The 22,262-nt window shown below is 35.7% G+C and overlaps 5 protein-coding genes across 5 annotated transcripts; 3 read left to right on the forward strand and 2 right to left on the reverse strand.

The window, feature by feature from the left end:
* Window positions 1-1,409: 1,409 nt before the first annotated feature.
* Window positions 1,410-4,209, reverse strand: GRXS17 (thioredoxin family protein). The gene is made up of 3 exons (XM_020355541.3): window positions 3,960-4,209; window positions 3,798-3,872; window positions 1,410-2,795 (listed from the first exon to the last, which is right to left on the reverse strand). The coding sequence occupies exons 1-3, from the start codon at window positions 4,128-4,130 to the stop codon at window positions 1,572-1,574; spliced, it is 1,470 nt and encodes a 489-aa protein (XP_020211130.1). The 5' UTR covers window positions 4,131-4,209; the 3' UTR covers window positions 1,410-1,571.
* Window positions 4,210-4,354: 145 nt separating this feature from the next.
* LOC109795954 (DNA mismatch repair protein MutS, type 2) lies at window positions 4,355-10,163 on the forward strand. Its single transcript, XM_020355529.3, has 5 exons — window positions 4,355-4,903; window positions 5,550-6,534; window positions 6,634-7,158; window positions 7,681-8,136; window positions 8,684-10,163. Exons 1-5 carry the CDS (start codon window positions 4,446-4,448, stop codon window positions 8,993-8,995), a joined length of 2,736 nt encoding a protein of 911 aa, XP_020211118.1. The 5' UTR covers window positions 4,355-4,445; the 3' UTR covers window positions 8,996-10,163.
* On the forward strand, window positions 9,234-10,163 carry LOC109801188 (uncharacterized). The gene is made up of 2 exons (XM_083071186.1): window positions 9,234-9,374; window positions 9,458-10,163. The coding sequence occupies exons 1-2, from the start codon at window positions 9,294-9,296 to the stop codon at window positions 9,923-9,925; spliced, it is 549 nt and encodes a 182-aa protein (XP_082927312.1). The 5' UTR covers window positions 9,234-9,293; the 3' UTR covers window positions 9,926-10,163.
* On the reverse strand, window positions 9,977-14,871 carry LOC109797624 (uncharacterized). Its single transcript, XM_020357735.3, has 2 exons — window positions 13,578-14,871; window positions 9,977-13,491 (listed from the first exon to the last, which is right to left on the reverse strand). The coding sequence occupies exons 1-2, from the start codon at window positions 14,535-14,537 to the stop codon at window positions 13,450-13,452; spliced, it is 1,002 nt and encodes a 333-aa protein (XP_020213324.1). The 5' UTR covers window positions 14,538-14,871; the 3' UTR covers window positions 9,977-13,449.
* A 1,482-nt stretch (window positions 14,872-16,353) lies between these two features.
* On the forward strand, window positions 16,354-17,058 carry LOC109801178 (E3 ubiquitin-protein ligase RING1-like). The gene has a single exon (XM_020362188.3). It carries the CDS (start codon window positions 16,514-16,516, stop codon window positions 17,003-17,005), a length of 492 nt encoding a protein of 163 aa, XP_020217777.2. The 5' UTR covers window positions 16,354-16,513; the 3' UTR covers window positions 17,006-17,058.
* The last annotated feature ends 5,204 nt before the right edge of the window (window positions 17,059-22,262 follow it).

Here is a 22,262-nt window from a genome sequence, read left to right on the forward strand (position 1 = left end):
TTGAGTCGCGCTGGGCGCAACCTCGAGTGCGCCGGGCGCGCAAGGAAATGATGATCTATAGGACATTTACTGTTGAGTTGTGCCGAAATTGTTAATCAATGATGTGATATGCTGAACCAAGCGAATTTGATGAATATGTTGTGATGATTAGGGGATTAAGCTGAGATAAATATGTTAGTTGTATTAGAGGTGTATTGTTGAGCTGGAATCAATGGATTAATAAGAGAAATTATATAGTATAGCGGCATTATAGACCGTTGGGCTGAATTGTAGAAAGTAATAATTTTGTTGAATTGTTGTGCTGTGTTGTGCTGTACTGTGCTTAGATATGCTGGGTTGGGTGATATTATAGCCGCTAAGTCGGTGCTGTTGTTAGCCACACATGTGGTGCTGATTCTAACCGCTAAGGCGGTGCTGTTGTTGCCGCTAAGTCGGTGCCGTTATAGCCACTAGAGTGGTGCTGTTGTTGCCGCTTTGCGGTGCCGTTATAGCCACTAGAGTGGTGCTGTTGTTGCTGCTAAGCAGTGCTGATATTGCCGCATTGCGGTGCTGATATTGTTGAGTGGTATAAGCTGTACAAGTGTGCTGATAACTGTATCTGTTGTTATTTATATTGCCAATTATATAATTGTATGATGAATTTTAATTTCACTAGCTTACCCTTCTGTTGTTTTCCATGTTTTTGGACTGCGATGATCATACTATGTATGGGAGCAGGGCAGGAATAGAGGTGCGTCTTGTGGTGAGGTTGGTGGACCTTGCAGCTGTTTTGCTTGGCGATGTGTTGTTTTGCTTGTGGTTACGTGGGATAGTAGCATTTGGTTGTATTTTTCTTTAGTACACTTTAACTCTAGTCAGATTAGAACCTTGTATATCTATATATTCTAGATCCTATATTCATATACTTGTTCTATCTGTCTGGTGTTTCTAGTGTGCTATGTCGGGCGTAGTGACCAGTCGGGTCGTTACAGTTTTCAATATTAATCACATCACCAGAATAATGATCATTTTTATTTCTAAATTAATTTTTAATATTTACAAAAGAAATCATTGTGATTAAAATAAATTTATATCATATAAGTTAACTATTATTAAAATAAAATAAATTTACATGATAAAAAATATTTATTTATTATTAATTTTAATTATAATACTTTTTGTATGTAAAAAAAATGAATATTTATTTTTTATGACGACCCAATCGTTGATGACGATCCAAATATTAAACCCCAATCACTGAATTCACACGTAATGACTGAATTGGCTTGTTTGGTAACACCAAACTGACGTTTTCAACAGTTAATATGTAAAATATATCAAATTATCTATTTGGAATTCATCTTTAGTAGTATTTCACTTGATGAGGCTGCATCAGAGGTTTAAAATTATCAATGATAGTAAACTGGCTGTAGTATGTAAAGTAACCATGTAGATCGTTATGATGTTATCAAACAACTGACACCGGGATCAAAATCGCCGTGTATGGTGTCAACAGTCACACACACTAGTTCCAAATACCAATACACAACCAAAATGGCTTCTAAGACATTGATGGAATAATAATAATAATCCTACTCAGATAAAGTCGATTTCAGCTCTCCATTATTTCGCAGCTCCATCACAATATCGTGACCACCAATCAGCTCACTTTTGTAGTAGAGCTGGGGATAGGTTGGCCAGTTTGAGTATACCTTCAATCCCTGTCTCACCTCATCATCACTCAATATATCAAAGGACTCAAAACTCAAGCCTTCCTGTCTAAGGGCATCAGCAACTCTGGAACTAAAACCGCATCTTGGTGCATCTGGGGTGCCCTTCATGAAGAGCATCACAGGGGCAGCTGCAATCAATTTTTTCAGACGATCTTGAAGGGTTTCTGCAGGAAGAATCCCTTTCTCGTGTAAAATCTTCTTAAGTTCCCCGCTTTTTTGTATCTCCAACACAATGTCTGATCCCCCAATAAGCTCTCCCTTGATATACAGTTGAGGATAACTTGACCAGTTTGAATAAACCTTGAGCCCTTGACGGACTTCTTCATCAGTAAGAATGTCAAAACTCTCGAAGTGCACATTCTCTTGCTGGAGAATGTCAACCACCTTCCTACTGAAACCACACTTGGGTTCATCTGGTTTTCCCTTCATAAACAGCATAACTGGGCTAGAATTTATCAGGCTTTCCAGACGAGAGGATAAGGCTGTGCTCAAATCAGTGGATTTAGAGATGCCACCTTTAGCATCTCCCGATTCTTTTTCTTTTGCTGCATCAATGGTATCAATTCCATGATCTTTAAAAACTTCTTGCAATTCTCCACTCTCGTGCATTGCAAGTGTTATGTCACACCCACCCAGAAGTTCTCCTTTACAGAAGAGCTGAGGAAATGTGGGCCAGTTGGAAAACTTCTTCAAGCCTTCACGAATGTCTGAATCTGACAGGATGTTAAAACTTCCAAACTTGACCTTTTCTTCCTTCAACACATCAACAACTTTTCTGCTAAATCCACATTTTGGCTCTTCAGGAGTTCCTTTCATGAAAAGCATAACAGGATGAGAGTCAACAAGCTGCTGCAATCTATTTTTCAGAGGAGCACTAAGCCCTGGTTGTACTTGACTTTTCTCCTTTGAAGAATCATCTTTTGCTAATTCTCTCACCGTTTCGAGAACAGCGGGTCCTGCAGCCATCCCAAGACTAGCAGGAGATGCAGCTTCTCCAGTGTTGATTGAGCCTGCTACTTTAGCAACCTTATTGGCTAAGCTTGATGGATCAGCTCCTTCCAATGTATCAAAGGTCTTGCCATCCTGACAAAAAAAAAAATGACTTCTAATCAACTAATAAAATCAAGCAAAGAAGGTAACATGTGATTTTTTTATCCAAATGACAGGTTGACTCATCAGAGAATTATAATTGCAGTAAAACTAAGGTACTCACTTGTCTACATGGGACCATGTTGATTAAAAGGACATGAAAAATATTCAAAACTAGGTCTTAAGTCTTAACAATAAACCTGCAAAGCTTAGATAGACAACAAAATACTAAATCATAAATCCAATTTCTGTTTAGTAATTACATGAAACTTTCTAAACTGTACACAAAGTTTCCTAAGATCAATGCAGCAACGATTATGTGCGGCAAATGACCATGCGCAAGTATCTTTAACATAAACAAACCCCTTTGATAGAAGAAATGCTTGGGATGTAACCCAAGAACAGTAAGAGGATCTAAGTGAAAGCAGGGTTGTACTTCCCATTGTTCCCAACATCAAAAGACCAAAAAGGTTTAAAGCTAATCATCTACCTTTCTGCTGACTTCTGTACAGCTGAGATACTCTCCCTTAACAATGAGTATAGTGTTTAAACTAAAGAGACCATTTGAATGACAGAGCCGCTGTTCCCTTTTCATTTTATGAATTTTTTTATATTAAAAACTAACGAGTATTTAGCAGTCAAAGTCACTGAAGGGATTCACTCTAGGTAATCAAGTCAGAAAATAAAATATACTCCTCTAAATAATTAGCATCACATTCTGTTTGATACAGAAACGATTCACCATGAGAAATGCTAAGAAGTAAGAACGCACACCCTCTAATTAGTTTAAAGGTCTCACCCCATTAAACGAGTCTCTCATAATTTCGCAATTTTCAATGAATTTTAACAAATAGAGTATGTTAAAGAGGAGCGTGTTTCTTCCACTTGTTTAGAAAGCATTCATTTTGAACACTGATTTTAATCAGTAATTAACACTACCTAAGCAGAGAATAACAACATAATAGTACTAAACAAGGAAGAGTGAAAGAAGGATACCTTGCAGAAGGCGAAGAAAGGAACAGCAGAGACGGAATAAGCCTCGGAAATCTCGGGTTGCTCTTCGGCTTCAACCTAGAAAACAGGATAAACATGTGATAAAAGCAAAGCAAAGCAAAGCGCAAAAGATGAAGAAAAGAAGATGAGAGAAAGAAGGGGAACCCTTAAGAAGTGTGCGTTGGGGAAATCAGTGGACAAGTGAGAGAAGAGTTGGTCCATGTGCTTGGAAGCTTCACACCAGGAGGCCCAGAAGTGGAGGATAACCGGAGAACCGCCACCCACCACCGCATCAACCTCGCCCTTCGACTTCACGTCTCTCACTGATCCACCCATTCTGCTTCCAAACCCTAACCCTAACCCTTTCTCTCTCTTTCTCTCTTAATATTCTGCCCTTTGCTCATCACAATTCCACATCCCCACACAATCCAAACTCTGCATAATAAGCCCACTCCCTCAGGCCCAACAACTTTTTTTAATTTTTTTTTATAATTTATAATATATTACACTATCTTACAAATTCGCCAACACGACGCCGTTGAGGGGTCCACGTTTACGATAGCGGAGATAAACCCAATCCCCAATGGCATAACACAACATAACATAACCAACGAGTGGTAGACTCAGAAACAAACCGCCATTAACTCACCGATGCAACTCAGCGGCAACGTGTTCATTCCGGCGAATAAACCCCTCAAAGCGTTGTTCAAGTTCAAACCCCGATTCTGCTCCAAACCTGACTCGCCCGAGTCCAACTCGCTCCAAGCCGAGACCCTCAAGACACTGGAATGGAGCTCCGTGTGCAAGCAGCTCTCGGCGTTCACCTCCACCTCCATGGGCTCCGCCGCCGCCCTCAACGCCCGCCTTCCCGTTGGCCGCACCCGCCGCGAGAGTCAGAGGCTTCTCGATCAGACCTCCGCCGCCAGACTCGTCGCCGAGCCCCTCGACTTCTCCGGCATCCACGACTTGACGGAGATTCTCGACGTCGCCACTTCCGGCCACTTGCTAACCGCCCGAGAGCTTTGCACCGTTCGCCGCACGCTCTCCGCCGCCAGAGATTTGTTCCATAATTTGAAACGCTACGCTTCCGCTTCTAATCATCCACATAGGTATACAAATAATACGACTATTTTTTATTTTTTTCCTTTTCATCTTATTTTTAGTGAAATTGTTTGGTTTCAACTGCAAGAAACATACGTTGAATCGGAGTCAAAATTTTATTAGTTTAACAGTGTAACGATTCAAGTCAGCACGTAATTAAAAAAAAACAAGAGTTAGAATTCCTGAACAACAGTTGCAATGGTTAGTCTTTGATAATTCAACAATTCGTGATTGGATGATAGTGTGAAGAAGTTTTGTGTTAAAAGTAAATTCAGATTATATGTCATTCATTACTTGGATTGGCATTCTAGAGTATTTGAATGACTCTCATTCATGCTCTTGTATCTATTTTTGAGTCGGTCAAAGGGTTGGTTTTTAGTCTGATTGAGTTTACGAGCCGCTTCTTTTATGCATTTTGGCTAGGTATTGTATTTTTCTTCACAAAGTTTGGAGCATAGATCATATGATAATGGATTCTCATGTCTCAATAAGGCCTAAAAAGAAAGTTTATCTCAGAGTCAAAGGTAATGACTGACATTCAAGGTGTAATACTCTAATTGCACTTGCTTTTTTAGGCATAATTGCTTCCTACCAGAAATCCCAAGATTAATCTTCAGAACTGTTAACTTTATTGATGCAATTGTTTCCCGTCAGGTACTTACCCCTACTTGAAATACTGCAAAATTGCAATTTCCAAGTGGGCTTGGAGCGTAAAATAGAATTTTGCATAGATTGCAATCTTTCAATAATTCTTGATAGAGCAAGTGAAGACCTGGAGATCATCAGATCGGAAAGAAAGAGGAACATAGAAATTTTGGATTCTATGTTGAAGGAAGTATCATCCCAAATTTTTCAGGCTGGGGGGATTGACAGACCATTAATAACTAAGCGTCGATCTAGAATGTGTGTGGGCATTAGGGCTTCGCATAGGTATTTGCTTCCAGATGGTGTAGTTCTGAATGTCAGCAGCTCTGGAGCAACTTACTTTATGGAACCCAAAGATGCAATAGATCTGAACAACTTGGAAGTTAGGCTTTCAAGCTCTGAGAAGGCTGAGGAAAGTGCAATTTTGAGTATGCTTGCGTCTGAAATAGCGAATTCAAAATCAGATATAAATCATTTATTGGATAAAATTCTTGAAGTTGATCTTGCTTTCGCAAGAGCTGCGTATGCTCAATGGATGAATGGGGTATGTCCCATTTTCACCTTAGGTAATTTTGAAGGCTTTGATTCTGATGATGAAGACAATGATATGGCCGCACTAGATGATGACGATGTAACAGTTAATATTGTTGGTATACGACATCCATTACTCCTGGAGTCCTCTCTTGAGAACATTTCAGATAATCTTGCTCTAAGGTCTGGAGGTAGTGCTGAATTTGGTAATGAGAATGGAGCAATGGCTTCTAAATATATGTCACGAGGCATATCAGACTTCCCTGTGCCAGTTGACTTTAAAATTGGACGTGGAATTAGAGTGGTGGTGATCTCGGGACCTAATACTGGAGGGAAAACTGCTTCCATGAAAACATTGGGCCTGGCATCACTCATGTCAAAGGCTGGAATGCATTTGCCTGCCAAGAACAATCCAAAACTTCCTTGGTTTGACATTATCCTTGCAGATATTGGGGATCACCAGGTAATATGTGAACTTTTTTATGGACGATAAAAGACCTTCTGTTGATCTTGTAATTGTTTCATTTGTTGTCTGATCTTTTTCTTTTCCTCCAAATTGAAGTCCCTCGAACAAAATCTCTCAACTTTTAGTGGGCACATCTCACGTATTTGCAAGATTTTGGAAATGGCCTCAACACAATCACTTGTTCTCATTGATGAAATTGGTAGTGGGACTGATCCTTCAGAAGGGGTTGCTCTTTCTGCCAGTATCTTACAATATCTGAAGGATCATGTTAACGTGGCTGTTGTGACCACTCATTATGCTGATCTAAGTCGTATGAAGGAAAAAGATACCCGTTTTGACAATGCAGCAATGGAATTTTCGCTTAAAACATTACAACCAACATATAGAATTCTCTGGGGATGTACTGGTGATTCAAATGCGTTAAGCATAGCACAATCTATTGGATTTGATAGAAATATAATTGATCATGCACAAAAATGGGTAGAAAAGTTAAAACCAGAACAGCAGCAAGAGCGGAGAGGAATGCTTTATCAGTCATTACAGGAGGAACGAAACCGATTAAAGATTCAGGCTGAAGAGGCTGCATCTATTCATGCAGAAATTATGAGCGTGTACTATGAGGTATAATCTAGATGTATTACTGGGAAGAGATTCTTCGTTTCTTGATTTTAGCTTGTTTATCTTGGTCAACTTAGTATTGTCATCAATAGGGTTCCTTTTCAAATTTATCTCAATTTGCATCCTTAATAAGTTCGGAGTCAGTAAATTGACCAGAAAATCAAAGAGTGATGGGGATTTTGTCCAAGTATGTTGATTAACACAATATGTAGTGCCTTGTAAGTTGAAACCTTTACTAGATATGACCAATCCTAGGGGCATGGCCAACAAACGTTAATTTCAATATTTTTTATTGAGTTACTTTTAGTATATGGCTTTCTGGTTGACTGTATGGGCAATTATAATATTAAAATAAGTACATAGATTTTTCCTTCCAAAATGTTCATATTGCCTTTAGTGCTGGAAATTTTTTGTTCAGCAAAACAATGCTTGGCATTTCCCAGCAGACTTTAATCGAATATCATTATATTTGGAGTTGCTTATATCTTTCCTTTTTATCCTTTTTTTTGTCTAAATCTTGCAAAGATCCAAGGGGAGGCAGAAGATCTTGATAGACGTGAGATGGAACTCATGGCAAAGGAAACACGACAGGTCCAACAAGAGCTAGTGGATGCAAAATCTCAGATGGAAACTGTGATACAGAAATTTGAGAAGCAACTCAAAACTTCTGCTCGCGATCAACTGAATTCACTTATTAGAGAATCTGAATCTGCAATTGCCTCCATTATAAAAGCCCATTCTCCTGCTGACCAACTCAATGAAGCTGATCATGCTTCATATACTCCACAAATTGGAGAGCAAGTCCATGTCAAGGGATTGGGGAGTAAATTGGCCACAGTGGTAGAATCTCCCGGGGATGATGAAACAATCCTGGTACAGTATGGTAAAGTGAAAGCCCGTGTAAAGAAAAGTAACATCATAGCTATTCCATCTACGGCAAAAAATGGTGTAACTAGTTCTTCTGCACATCAGGGGAGGCAGGTACGTATGAAGATGTTTAGGTCTTTACCGTTAAGTAAATGTTCAATTGATATAATTAACCTGTTTGGAAAGAAAACAAAATGATATACTTTTCCATTTAGAAAGTGATTGGGCAAGCATTAATTAAAAGAGACACATTTGAAAATGGAAAATCTAGCTGAGCATTGAATCCAAATCTGTAGTTGATATGTTGGCATGAAAATTAAATTCTAAAGTTATGTCTTCTTTTCAGACCCAGACGTTTGGTAATACATTTTCTAACACTACTAATAATCAAAATTTATTAAAATTTATAAAATTGTGAATGAAGTTCATTAAATAAGAAATCTTAACTTACAAATTCTTGTAATTCTCATTGAATTTCAACTAATAATTATGAATGTATTAGAGAATATGTTGTTAGTAAACATTTCTATTTTTAATGACCTTTTTTTATCTGCATAGATTATGTCATTGTATAATCTGTGCTTTGCATTAATACTTTGATATGAATAATTTATGGTTAACTCAAAATGCCAAGTTATAACATTTTGATTTAATATTGTAGAGTGCGCGGAATGGAGAATACAGGGGTAATGTAGACATGAAAAGCAAGGATGATATTTCTTATGGTCCAGCAGTGCGTACATCAAAGAATACTGTAGACCTACGAGGTATGCGAGTAGAAGAAGCTTCTATCCACCTTGAGATGGTGATTAATACTAGTCGGCCATATTCGGTTCTCTTTGTTATACATGGAACAGGCACCGGTGCTGTTAAGGAGCGTGCACTTGAGATTCTGCAAAATCACTCGCGCGTTACTGATTATGAACCAGAAAGTCCAATGAATTATGGTTGTACCATTGCTTATGTCAAGTGAGGCAATAATCTATGCCAATATGAAACCTCCATTTTTGGGACTCATTTGATATGTACATTAAAACATTTTTTCTTTTTTTTCATTCTCCCTATATGAACATTTGGTAAGTTTGTAAAATTATTTAAAATTTTGTCATAATTAACAATTAATTTAATCTAATAAATTTTACTGATTGCATTTTATTTTGTACATATAATATAGTAAACTTTTTTTTCTGGCCATCTTTAAATAGAGGGGAAGAATAAATTTGACGGTGGCCATGTAATTGGAGTTGCTAACTTAAGACATTAACTTGACAATGACATATATAAATAGCAGAAATGAGACATTGATTCCATTCCAAATCTTCATATGCCCTATTAGTCAATCTCACCGTGAGGTATTGTCATTATTAATGACTTTGTTAATTCCTCTGATCATATTTGGTATTCACTTTGATGCATTCCGTTTGCGTTGTTTCAGGTGGGTCTGGCAGACGACGTCGTCCACGGTGCAAGGCAACACCACCACAACGGTCACCGCCATGCGTTTCGCCGCCGCCGTGATGACCCATTGCGCGAAGGACCGCTCCGGCGTCCGCGCCGTGGAGGAAGCAGTCAAGAGCGTCGTCGGACCCGTCTACGAGAAGTTCCACCTCCTTCCCGACGAGCTCCTCCGCATCGCCCAAAGCAACCCCGACCACTCCGTCGCACCCGCGCACCCGCCTCCGCCGCCGAGGGCCGCCGCCGCCGACATCGCGAGGGCCGCTTACTCGAAGTGCGAGCCGGCGGCGAAGGGGCTGTACGGGCGGTTGGAGGTCAAGGCGGAGCAGTGCGCGGCGGCGGCGGCGTGGCGGCGGGTGGTCCCTCGAACGGTGAATTACAACGAGAAAGTTGTGGCGGCGGCGGAGAAGGGTTGCAGGGTTTCGGAGAGGATAGCGAAGATGTATAGTGAGAGGCGAAAGGGGTTTCATTTCCATGTACTATGCACTACTTAACCTCCTTTTGTGAATTTTTTTTTTTTTTCATGTTGCTCACTGCTAGGTTTGCCGGCCAATTTTGTGCTGTTTGGTTTTGTGTATTTAGTGTAATGAGATATTCAAATCAATGTCTCTAGTTTGGGTATATGTATACATGAATGAGTTTGTTGGGTACGAATGAATCGATGTTGCAATGCCTATTAGAAGATACTTTACGCCATCTCCCATAATTTAATTTTTTTTTTTTTTGAAGGGATTTAATTTGCTTCTTATTCTCTTCTTACATTCACCCTTGGTTCTGTAATTATAGAATTTTTTAACACTATTTTCTTAGTATTGAAAATATGGAAAATTAAATTTTAGAAGATTTTGAAAGTTTGGAAATTTAAAACATCTTTCATAGAAATTTTGGACTTCTCCCCTCCTTAGCGAGCGAGTTTGTTATTAATTTATTGGACAAAATTTAAAACATCTTTCTAGTATTGTTATTCAATTAAATTTAGAATTTCACTTCATTAACATATGTTAATTTTATTCAGGCGAATTACGTAACGAAATGAAATCTGAAGTCAAACAAGAAATTATGCCTACGTTTTCTCCTTATTTATTTTGGGTTTCATGATTATAAGAGAGTGAATTTAAAATAAAACTAACCTTAAAGTTGGTGAAAGGTACATAATGGTTTCGTTTGTTGTGATCTTAGTCTCATGAGACTTGCTTCATCTTAATCTTGTTAAGGATAATAATGTTCGGACTCAACAAACATCTAGCCCAGGGATTGTTTGTCAGAATTTAATATTTATCCTTCTTTTCTTCTCCAGTTGTTTCTGTTGTCTATCCAGATTTGTTTATTATTTTTAATGTCCAATCTCGTGTAAGTGTTGTGGCCTCCTTCCCATTTCCAAATTGCAATGCATGAAGAACTTCTTGGTGGGTGTGAAATATCAAACGCATGGAGGTTTTCAAAGATCATGGATTTGCTACCATTAGCATAATCTTCTGCTTTGAGTACTACCTATATCAACTTCTTGCATTTCTGATTTCTGTTTGAGAATGGGATTCAGGGGCGTCAATTAGTATATCAAATTACTGGTCTATTTTTTTTATTATTCTTTTAAACCAATGTGCTTATACTTTGCCACTCATGGATTGCTCTAAAAATGCATGTACAAATTTGAAGAGGAAGTTCAAAAAAGTCTACTTAGTGCCTTGTCAAGTATAAACCATTGCTATTCAATTTTATTTTTATTTTTATCTTTTCTACTGATCGTAACTTATCTTCCATGAAGTTGAAGGAAAATATTACGGATATACACTCATTAAGGCTATCAAAATATGAATAAAAAAGTGGAACTGTTATAATTTTCTTAAGAGAAGCACTACTCTCTAACACATTCTTAATTATTTTGACTAAAATTCACTGAAATTTACAAATTTCTGAGAGTCTCATTTGTCATTTAACGAATCTCTCTTGAATTTATAATTTTTAATAAATTTTAATCAATAGTATAAAATGTATTAGATAAAAGATTGAGTTGAGAGTACATTACTAACAATCCTTTTTGTATAGGTTGGAGATCAAGAACAACAATCATCATGAACCCGAGAATTAACCACATTTGTTCATAGCTATAGCATTCAACCTATACCTTTGAAACTTGAGCCAAGAGCATAAAAAATATGACAAACGATTTGAGTGTTCAACCCACCTAGCTAGTGCTATGATGGTGAAAGATCTATGCAGAAGTAGAAGTATGAATGTAGTAAGTTACTGAGGTGAAGAATGGAGAATACATAGACAACCTTACTATAAAGTAAAGCTATCCCGAGAGAAAAGTTACAAAGAGATAAGAAAGAAAACCAGGAAACTTAAAAAATGGATCCATTTAGGTGGAATTTTAAACCATCTATTTTGGTCCATATTATTAAAACTATTAAAAATTTCAAAAATGAGTGTTGAATTTCACACAAAACATACCTCCCCTCTTTGAAGTCTACTGTTGAAACAGAATTAGAATTTTGATACAGCAAATAGACATCTCATGAGTTAAAAGGAAACAAACACGAGTAGATAAGGCTACAGAGCAAGGTGAGGTCAAGTGAGTCAACCAAAACTAGAAATGCATTGCAGTACTAAATTTAACTCGAACAAAGAAAAGCAATCGTGTTGAAAGTTCTCCGCCGCAACACATTCAATTAGAGGAGTAATGAACAAACAACACAGATCAGGGATAAAGAGTATAGCGAGAAAGTCCTCAACAGTAAAACAATTAACATTTCGTGTTTTGAATGCATAAAAGTCTCACATTTCTTAAGAATTAAAGTTAAAAGATAGTTTATAACCACCCTCTCTTTTTAACTCATCAAAACATTTTTTCAATAATAAAATTGTGACGTCTCAATGAGTACCAAAGCAAACTAACGAGTCCAACTGACTTACTTACCGTCAGAACATGGAGTATTCATGTACTACAATTTTACTTGATAAGGAGGAGACACGAGGGGTATCCAGTATCAACTAAGGAGAATTGGCATTGGATCGAAGATGCTCCAACAGCTAAACAGGATCTGCCAATCAAATGTGGTGGACAAGAGAGAAAAAGGGGAACAACCAAGATAGGTTGAGGTTTGGTAATGAATATCTTGTGGATACTTTCCCTCTCTGGAAGTGCTTCTTTTATGTTACCACTATGGATATTTTTGTCTCTATAATTGATTCTTCTATGTCACTATTGTGGATATTTTGCTAAAAGAATCTCCATATGAGTAAAACCTATATGATGTACTATCAGCTTTGCCTACATCAACTTCTTACATTTCTAATCTCTGTTGATAATAGTATATATCATTACAAGTCTAACTTTTTATTATCTTTTAAAGCAATGTGCTTCTACATGAATTGCCACTCATGGATTGAGAGACAAAACAGTTACTCTAAAAATGTATACTTGGTGCCTTGTCCTTGCTATCCAAATTGCTTATATATCTTATCTACTAGCCCTCCTAACTTCTCTTCCGTGAACTTGAATGGAACTGCTATAATTTGCATAATTAGACCCTAAACCTAGAAAACAACCACATTTGTTCAGAGCTATAGCATTCAAACATATACTTTCCAAATTTGAGCCTAGAGCACAAACTAACATTTAATGTGAGTGTCCAACCCACCAAGCTAGTGCTATGATTGTGAAAGATCTATGCAGATGTAGAAGCGTGAATCTAGTAAAGTACTGAGGTGAAGAATGAAGAATATATAGACAATCTTACTTAAAATTTGACTTGGAATTTCAAATTATCTATGTTTATCCTACATATGAGTGTTGAATATCACACAGAGCGTGCATTCCCTCTTTGAAGTCTAGTGTCCAAACATACTGTAAGAGTTTCATACATGAGTTAAAAGAAAAGAAACAAACGTTTGGAGTGATGACATCAACTGTGGTCTAAATTCAGTTTGCAGTGGCTCAACACATGATCTGAAACACTCTCGAGAAGTTCATACGGTCTTGAAGCACGCAACATTTCCCAACCCTGCAAACTAGCCGCTTCTGCCAAATCACTAGACAAATCTTCCGCATAAATTTGAGAGAAACCATTATCATCACATAGCTTTTTAATACTTACATAATTAGAGCTATAATCCTGGATGGCAGTGCGGTGTACGTTATAAAAAACTGGTATGACAGTTCGTGCATACCTTGCCCGACATGCCATTATGAAGTGGAACTCATGCAAGCACCAATTGGTCTCAAGATAGCTTTTTGAAAACACAACGACCGAGACCTGAGCCTTACCAATTTCCTCAATCACGGTTTGTGGTACATGGTCCCCTGTCAGTTCCGGATGAGCATAGACTCTTAGTGATTTCTTAAGTAGAGCACAAGCTAAATATTCTGGAATATCGCTCGTGTCTTTGTCCCTGAAACTAATGAACACATCATACATCACTGGAGGGCGCAGTTCGGGGGGAACTTGGACCTCAGAGGCATTCCGCCGTCTCCCACCATTCTCTATCAGTGCCACGTCTGTTTCTTCCATGTCACCACCATCACTATCAGAATCTGAGTGGATGCGAATGTTTATAAGAACATAGCAGAATACTGCAGCAGCCAAAGCAAACTTTAGACTCCATTTCATGACAGCCAGCATGAGGGAACCCAGGAAGAAATTGAAGACACCCGCTTCGAATCCAAGGCCACTTAGTCTTGACAAGCTCAAGGACATGAGGGAAAATGATCCACATGAGACCAGGTTCAACACTTTATCAGCATCTTTGGCCTTTGTGTTTGCTTCTGTTTTGTCCATGTAAAAGGAGTAGACAGATGTAACCATGAGAACAAAGAAAAGTACATGCGCTGTTAACAGAGTGTTCTTTGGTAAACGCCATGTGGTGGTACAAAGCATTAAGCAACAGAGAAAGGAACCTAGCGCACAGTATATAATGAACACCAAGAACCCCAACTCGTGGTAGTTGAAGAGTTTGTTGAAAGGAGAGGACACGGCATAAGTGATGATTCCAACCAAAGATGATACAAAACCAATGATTCTCCATACAACCGTTGGCAAAACACACACACTACTCATCTTTAATTATGTCTATACCTTGGATGCAACGATTTTGACTTAATGGTATGGTTGTGAAGCAGGACACCCAGATTAAGATCTTGAGAATCAAGATAGAAATCTTCTAAGGATCTGGGTTTCCTTTACTTTTGCTAAAAATATTAAACTATGAGGTAAAGAAGGGGAATCTATATTGGGGTTGAACAGAGGGCACTTAAATTTTGTTGTTGAGACTGATTCCTTAAACGCTGTTTATCTTTTGAGCAAAAGAATGTGCTTCAGACTGATTCAACCTCCTTTGTCTCTGCTGGTATCAATTAGCTACTTTTGGATTGTCTCACGCAGAGTTTGCGCATTTTTTAATTTTTAATAATTTTTGTCTTTCTTTACTTAGGCTAACATATCTTGTTTATCCTCGTAATTTTAATTGATTGTTTTTGGGAGTATTTTTCTCCTTTTCAAAAATATCAAAGTAAAAGACAATCTAAACCTTCACCGGTAAACTAACATTAATTTATAGTTAAATGAAGTGGTGAACCTTGTCAATACTGTTGGATATCAATAAAAATAAATAAAAATAAAAAAAAGTATCTTAATGAATGAGAAATTAATTCAAAAGAATGTCCTCTCAAGATATTCAAAATTGCGATTAAAACAAATTAAAATAGCTCACAAAAATTAAGTAGCTACTGCCCCTAGTTTCCAAAGTCAAAAGTTCATGAGGTAAGCACCGAATTGATGCTCGTTTTCCCGTGTTTACACTGTTAGCATGTAAGACAGTGGAACCCTCCACCGCAATTTGGAGTTGTTAATTGTCTTCAGACGCTCCACTTACGTCTCCATTAAGTTCAGTTTTAAACAAAAATTATTATACTTTCTAGGTGGTCCATTATAAATAATTACGAGTGTTTGAATTAAGGTAAATTCTCTGAAGGATTACCTTGACAAGTGGGGTATGGGTGCACCATGACTTTTGACCATAAGCTTCATCTAAATAAATAGTATATTATACACCTTATTACACAGAATTAAAATTTCTAAATTTTTTTACTGAAATTTTTTTTTTTAAATTACCAAAAAAAAAACACGTGTTACGAGTACTGACACATCTGCTATTCACTTTCGGAACGGGCCATTCTGAAATCAGAACGGGCCGTTCCACATGCAAAAATAACACATCAATATTGTATCAGACGGGTCATTCTAGATGAAAAAAACACATGACGAAGGGAACGGAACGCCCGTTCCAAAATCAGAACGGTCCGTTCCAAATTCAAACATTACACATGACTAATTAAACTAGAACAGACCGTTCTGAATTCGGAACGGCCCGTTCTAACTACGAATTTTTCATACGAATTTTTTTAATTAAAATAATTTTTTTTTCATTCTACTAAATTACATATAAATCCTAAACTCTAAACCCAAAAAGTCTTATACTAAGGCCCATAATATAAGATCAAACAATATAAACTCCTATACTACCAAAAATATGAGAAAGGTGGTCATCCATGTAAAGTCCAAGTAAAGAGAATCCTAGGTCCACCAAATTCATTGGGCTCACTAAGCTCAGAAGCAATCAAAAGTTCAAAGGCCCATGAAGCCCAAAACTAGGCCCAATAAGCTTAAAACCCAAAAAGTCTTATACTAAGGCCCATAATACAAGACCAAACAATATAAACTCTTATACTACGAAATATACGAGAAAGGTGGTCATTTATGTAAATCCCAAGTAAAGAGAACCTTAAGCCCACCAAACCTATTGTAGCTCAGAAGTAATCAAAAGCCCAAAGGCCCCATGAAGCCCAAAACTAGGTCCAATAAGCTTAAAACCCAAAAAGTTTTAGGCTGATGATAAACACACCTCCACTCTCGTATAAGCACACCCCTTTTTTTAAAAAAAAAATATATAAAATGTCTAAATTACCCTTAAAAATATAAAATTCCTAAATTTACACCCCCTTCCCCGCACCCCCGGCCCCGGCTTCGAGCAGTTGATGCAGCAGCTCGCCGACAACGACCCCAACCGCTATGGCACGCCGCCTGCCGCCAAGGACGCCGTCGAGAACCTCTCCACCGTCACCGTCGACGATGACATGCTGAACTCGGAGCTGAACCAGTGCGCGGTTTTCCAGGACGAGTTCGAGAAGGGGTCGCATGTGACGCAAATGCCCTGCAAGCACGTGTACCACGGTGACTGCTTGATTCCCTGGCTTCGCCTGCACAACTCTTGCCCCGTGTGCCGATACGAATTGCCCACGGATGACGCTGATTATAAGAATCGGACACAGGGGAACGTCGGTGATGGGTCGAGGTCCAATGGGAGAGATAGTGGTGGCAGCGGCAATGGCGGTGCAGGTGCAAGGGGGAGTAACAGGCCTGTTCACAGGACTTTTAGAATATATCTGGGGAATCCTTTTGATACAGGTGGATCTGCGCACGACAGCGGTGAAAGGAGATGGAGGAATTTTCCAGAAGATATGGATTGAAGTTGTATGTGAGTAGTTCTTGTTTGAATATGGCTTTGTGTGTTTTTTATGATTTCAATTGATAGGCATTCATTGTTTTTATTTTGATTTGAGAATGAGATATATTAGTTTTTGATTGGATTCATGATTCGATGTTCTGGTTCTATAGTATAATTGATAATCGATGACATTGAAGTGTGTGGGTTTTGGGGTGCGGGGAAGGGGGGTGTGGGGTGCGGGGAAGGAGTATAAATTTAGGAATTTCATTTTTTTTAAGGGTAATTTAAATATTTTATATATATTTTTTTTAAAAAAAAAGGGGTGTGCTTATACGAGAGTGGATGTGTGTTTATCATCTGCCAAAGTTTTATCCTAAGGCCCATAATACAAGACCAAACAATATGTTTCCTATACTACTAAATATATGAGAAAGGTGGTCATGTGTGTAAATCCCAAGTAACCTTAGGCCCACCAAATTCATTGGGCTCACTGAGCTCAGAAGCAATCAAAAGCCCAAAGGCCCATGAAGCCCAAAACTATGCCAATAAACTAGGCTTAATGGTATGGTTGTGAAGCAGGACACCCAGATTAAGATGTTGAGAATGAAGATAGAAATCTTCTAAGTATGAGGTAAAGAAGGGGAATCTATATTGGGGTGGAACAGAGGGTACTTGACTTTTGTTGTTGAGGAAAGGATGTGCTTCTCATCATGCGTGCTTCAGACTGATTCAACCTCCTTTGTCTCTGCTGCTGGGAATCTCCACCGGTTACGTTCTCATATTATGAAGTCAATTAAGCGCGGATCAACTAGCTACTTTTGGATTGTCTCTTTCTCCTTGATTAGTCAACTAAAAATGGATTAATTTAAATTAAATTTAAAAAAAAATTAAGAGAATGAAAATAAAAGATGGAAATAAGTGAAGGTATTTGATTAAGGAAAAAAAAAAAGATTATATATAATTTATTAAATTATTAAATCTCATGTGAAATGTAGTTAATAAATAATATTTAAAATTTATATATAACTAACATTTTTCATATTAATAATAATGAAAAGTGTACCAACTTCTCTGATAAGATGATAACCTAAATTTTATGCACTAATCTTGTTTAATAACGTAATTTCAATCATATATTTTATGTTATTGTCACATCGATGATATAAAATTAATTGAACATTTATATTATAGAGATAGTGTAACAAATTCATAGACCAAATTTACGTGTCATGTTAATTTAACTCACATGATAACTGTTATCATTACAAAACTAAGGAAAATTGACTGATGCAATTAATATGAGAAGGAGGGACACATTATATAAATAAAAGAAAGATTATATGGAAGGATTTATATAAATAAATACCATGGCAAATAAAGAGACGAGGAGATTCACTCCAACCTTGGGAGATAAGATTGAAGAACATTCTTACAAGATAAGTACTTGTTTTTGAATTTATCTCAATAAAAACAAAAAATAATATAAAAATATTCATAAAAAAAAAAAAAAAAGTCTCGAAATGTGGTTGCGTTAATTAATTAAGTTAAATTTAAAGATAGTTATGGAATATAATAGAAAAGCACTAACTAACTACTTTATTCGTTTAAATTAAATTTAAAAATTAAGTAGAGTGAGTTGATAGAATAATTAGTGGGTGTGTATGGTTTTGAAATATGTAAAAGGAAGAGGTCTTAAAAAAAATTGTAAAGGGAAAGGGTGGTTGAGTGTGGCTACTGCCCCTAGTTTACACTGTTAGCATGTAAGACAATGGAACCCTCCACGGCCATTTGGATTAATATTTATTTGGAGTTGTTAATTGTTTTCAGACGCTCCACTCACGTCTCCATTAAGTTTAGTTTTAAACAAAAATTATTATACTTTCTAGGTGGTCCATTATGAATAATTACGAATGTTTGGATTAATGTAGCTGCATATTATTACTATACATCGGTGCTTACTAGGAATAGGATGGCTAAATTTAAGAAATGGTTCATTAGGAGAAGTATATGGAAAATTGTTTTTATTAAAAGAAATTATGAAATTACACATAAACCCCTTTCAAAATATTTGACTAAACAAACTTTTAAACTTTTCACTTTTTCTACCTCGACTTTAACCATCACTGCGACTTCGTATCAACCTCAAATTCGACTGCCTCATCGTCGCGAGGCTGTTTCCACCTCAAAGCCAACATCAAAATTCCCCCAACAATCTTGCATGGTTGTATCTAGGGATTTCAGGATCTCAAGCAAAAATTAAGATAGAAGCTTACGTGAATATAGTCTAATAATTTTTATGTTATTTTTCTAGCTTTTTGAGTTACAAAATTATTTATTAAAGTTTTATAATCAAGTAATTCTAACATCTCACTTTTAATAGATAATATAGTTAACTCATTCAATCTAGTTATCTTGTAGCATAGTTAATCTTAAATATAATTTAATCAATTTTAATTTTGAAAAATCTCTTTCAGCAGTCATAACAATTACAGGTAATGTTAATAATATTATATAAACAATGTATGTATTTGGAAAAGAACATGATCTTTTTATATAGTTCAATATTTTTAATGGTGTGTTATTTTCATTTGTTAGAATTTCTTTTAATAACTTTAATTCTGAAAACAAATCAAGACCATCAATATCATAATGGTCCTCAAAACTCAAAATCTTTTCAAGATTGATATAATATTTTTTCAATTCATCTTTTCCTAAAATTTTAAATTTATTTGAATCAAATAAAAAACCAAACATGTTTTCATATTCTAAAATAAAAATAACAAGAAAAATATTTTTAAAATTAAAAGAAGATAACAATGAAACAATAAAATCTAGAAAGTGAAAAATTATATTTATGAATGAAAATTTCTTTAAACTATGATTGTGCACTGTCAAAATCATAGTGACAATCACTTTGCATGCACCTACAATGATAAACAATAAAAAAAATGAGATCTAAAAATTGTAACTTGTAAATAAAAGTATTGTACTAAATTGTTTTTTCTCATTAATAATTAATTTACAATGTTTTAGAATGGTTGATCTTAACTTTTTAAAGACACGTGGGAAATTATGGAAAGAAGAAATTTTGTCACGATGACAAATTTCAATTTTAATAAAGGAGAATATGTGGTACTGATCTCCGGGATGACCCATGACAAATTCACAATGCAATATCATAGAAGTGTACTACAATGGATTGTCAATAGTGATAACTAAGAAAATGCGTTGATGTTATTGAACTATCACCCAGAATTATACTAATTTAGTAGTTTTAAGGATTTTATCGAGTAAGAATCAACCAAGAGAAAAGGCAGAGTAGAACTATATTGCTCCTAATCAAGCTCTCAAATTAGATGAAAGAAGGAATTGAGAATGAGAATGAAGAGAGAACGAGAAAAAGATAGACTAGAGAGAAACAAAGAGCTTGAAAATTTGTTATTCGTAAAAGACAAAAATAAGTAATAGTAACTGTTGAGTGTTGAGTGACTTTTTATTTACAAAAACTAATAAATGAGTTGTGATCTTTTAAGTAATTTTAATAATAAAAAAATAAAAGATATAAAAAATGTAAGACATGTGTCTTATAAAATATTGGACATTATCTCAAATGTTATTAATTTTTTAAAATTAATTTATATCAATAATTCTATTATTAGAAAAATTTGAAAAGTTTATAAGTTTGAAAATTTTAGACATTAACCTGGCTTATTGAATATCCAACGCAATATCTTGCTTTTATCTTCGCAGATAATGATCTTCTCGGTCCAATGATATAATGTACAATATAATATAAGTTTAATTTTATAAGTTATGTTTTTAGATGTGCAATAGTTTATGTTGAATCTGATTTGATCATTTTTTTAATACATTTGACAGTCGTAAATCCCTGACTCGTGGGTGGATCATACTCTTTAACATGGCAGTATCATGGTTCACTCATAAATCAGAGGGTCCACACGGTAGATTTAGCCTTATACAGAGCATTCTGATATTTGATCCTTTTTTACACCCACCTTAGAACGATTTTCAGCTAATGCTGCTTCTTAAAATTTTGAATGCTTCATTATACATGTATCATATTGGTCTCGGATTTTCATGTCAGAAATTTATTGATTATCAGCCTTATCTCAGATTTTATAACACTTATTTATTTAGAATGAACAAAGTATTTGATAGGACCAGGAGTTCTTGACCTTGATGAATACGTACCTCTGATCAAATTTTGGAGAAAACAATACTCGAGTGTTATATAAGAATAAAAGGTTTTTAATACATTTAAATGATCGAATATTTAACGATAATATTTTCTCATTTATAATATCTATATTTCACTTTTAGAACATACACTTTTATAAGGAAAAATATACCTCGGACACTCTAAATACTTGTCAACTTTAAGTATTGGAGACCTTTTTGCAAGCGTAACCACCGTTTGCAATCATGAAGGTTGAGAAACGAGGATCTCAGATTGAAAATTTTGGATAGATATATCAACAAGTATAATACAAATTTTAAATATTAAATTTTAAATATATGATACATTATTTTATAGATTCAAATTAATGTATAAAGTATTTTTATGATTATTTATCAATTTGAATTAATAAAATAAAGTATCAAATAATTTTTAATTTTTAAAAAAATTTATAAATTTGATCTATATATTAAAATACTTTTAATTTAACAATTAAATTGTTAAAATTTGACGTAAAAGAGTCTTGTAACACTACAAGAAAACCGTAAATAAGCGGCGAAAAATAAGCGTCGGTTAATAGCTGACGTAAATAATGTTGGAAAAGTCGACGTTATTTTAAGATGTAGCGTCAATTTTTCCGAGACTAATTTAATTTAAATTTAAATTAAATTAGTGTCGAAAAAGTCGACGCTATATTTAAAGAATAGTGTTGACTTTTTCGATATTAAACTTAAAATGTTAATTTAAATTTATTTTAAGTTTAGCGTTGAAAAAGTCGACGCTATATTTAAAGAATAGTGTCAATTTTTCCGACAATAAACTTAATTTAAATTTAGTGTCAAAAAAACTGATGCTATATCTTAAAATAGCGTCGGCTTTTCTGATAGTATACGTGCTTTGAGAGAGATAAAGATAATTTTTTCAATGTTATATACGCATAATGTGTTCTAGTACACTTGGTTATCAAGTTCACTTAAGACCTCAAGGTTCACGAATCGAGTCCCGGAAATGTTAAAAATATGAATGAATAAATAATAAGCTGGAAAAAGAAGATAAAGAAAAAAATAAAATAAATTTTGTG

Source organism: Cajanus cajan, chromosome 3 (assembly GCF_000230855.2).
Source record: "Cajanus cajan strain Asha chromosome 3, NIPB_CcT2T_4, whole genome shotgun sequence".
Classification (NCBI taxonomy): Eukaryota; Viridiplantae; Streptophyta; class Magnoliopsida; order Fabales; family Fabaceae; genus Cajanus; species Cajanus cajan.

Coding starts and splice junctions, on each gene's coding strand:
- GRXS17 (XM_020355541.3), bottom strand. CDS start 4,130: ATGGGTGGATCAGTGAGAGACGTGAAGTCGAAGGGCGAGGTTGATGCG. Junction 3,873..3,959: donor CCAACGCACACTTCTTAAGG/GTTCCCCTTCTT, acceptor CCTGTTTTCTAG/GTTGAAGCCGAAGAGCAACC. Junction 2,796..3,797: donor CTTTCTTCGCCTTCTGCAAG/GTATCCTTCTTT, acceptor TTTTTTTGTCAG/GATGGCAAGACCTTTGATAC.
- LOC109795954 (XM_020355529.3), top strand. CDS start 4,446: ATGCAACTCAGCGGCAACGTGTTCATTCCGGCGAATAAACCCCTCAAA. Junction 7,159..7,680: donor TTATGAGCGTGTACTATGAG/GTATAATCTAGA, acceptor AATCTTGCAAAG/ATCCAAGGGGAGGCAGAAGA. Junction 8,137..8,683: donor CTGCACATCAGGGGAGGCAG/GTACGTATGAAG, acceptor TTAATATTGTAG/AGTGCGCGGAATGGAGAATA.
- LOC109801188 (XM_083071186.1), top strand. CDS start 9,294: ATGACATATATAAATAGCAGAAATGAGACATTGATTCCATTCCAAATC. Junction 9,375..9,457: donor TTAGTCAATCTCACCGTGAG/GTATTGTCATTA, acceptor GCGTTGTTTCAG/GTGGGTCTGGCAGACGACGT.
- LOC109797624 (XM_020357735.3), bottom strand. CDS start 14,537: ATGAGTAGTGTGTGTGTTTTGCCAACGGTTGTATGGAGAATCATTGGT. Junction 13,492..13,577: donor AGGATTATAGCTCTAATTAT/GTAAGTATTAAA, acceptor AGAAGCGGCTAG/TTTGCAGGGTTGGGAAATGT.
- LOC109801178 (XM_020362188.3), top strand. CDS start 16,514: ATGCAGCAGCTCGCCGACAACGACCCCAACCGCTATGGCACGCCGCCT.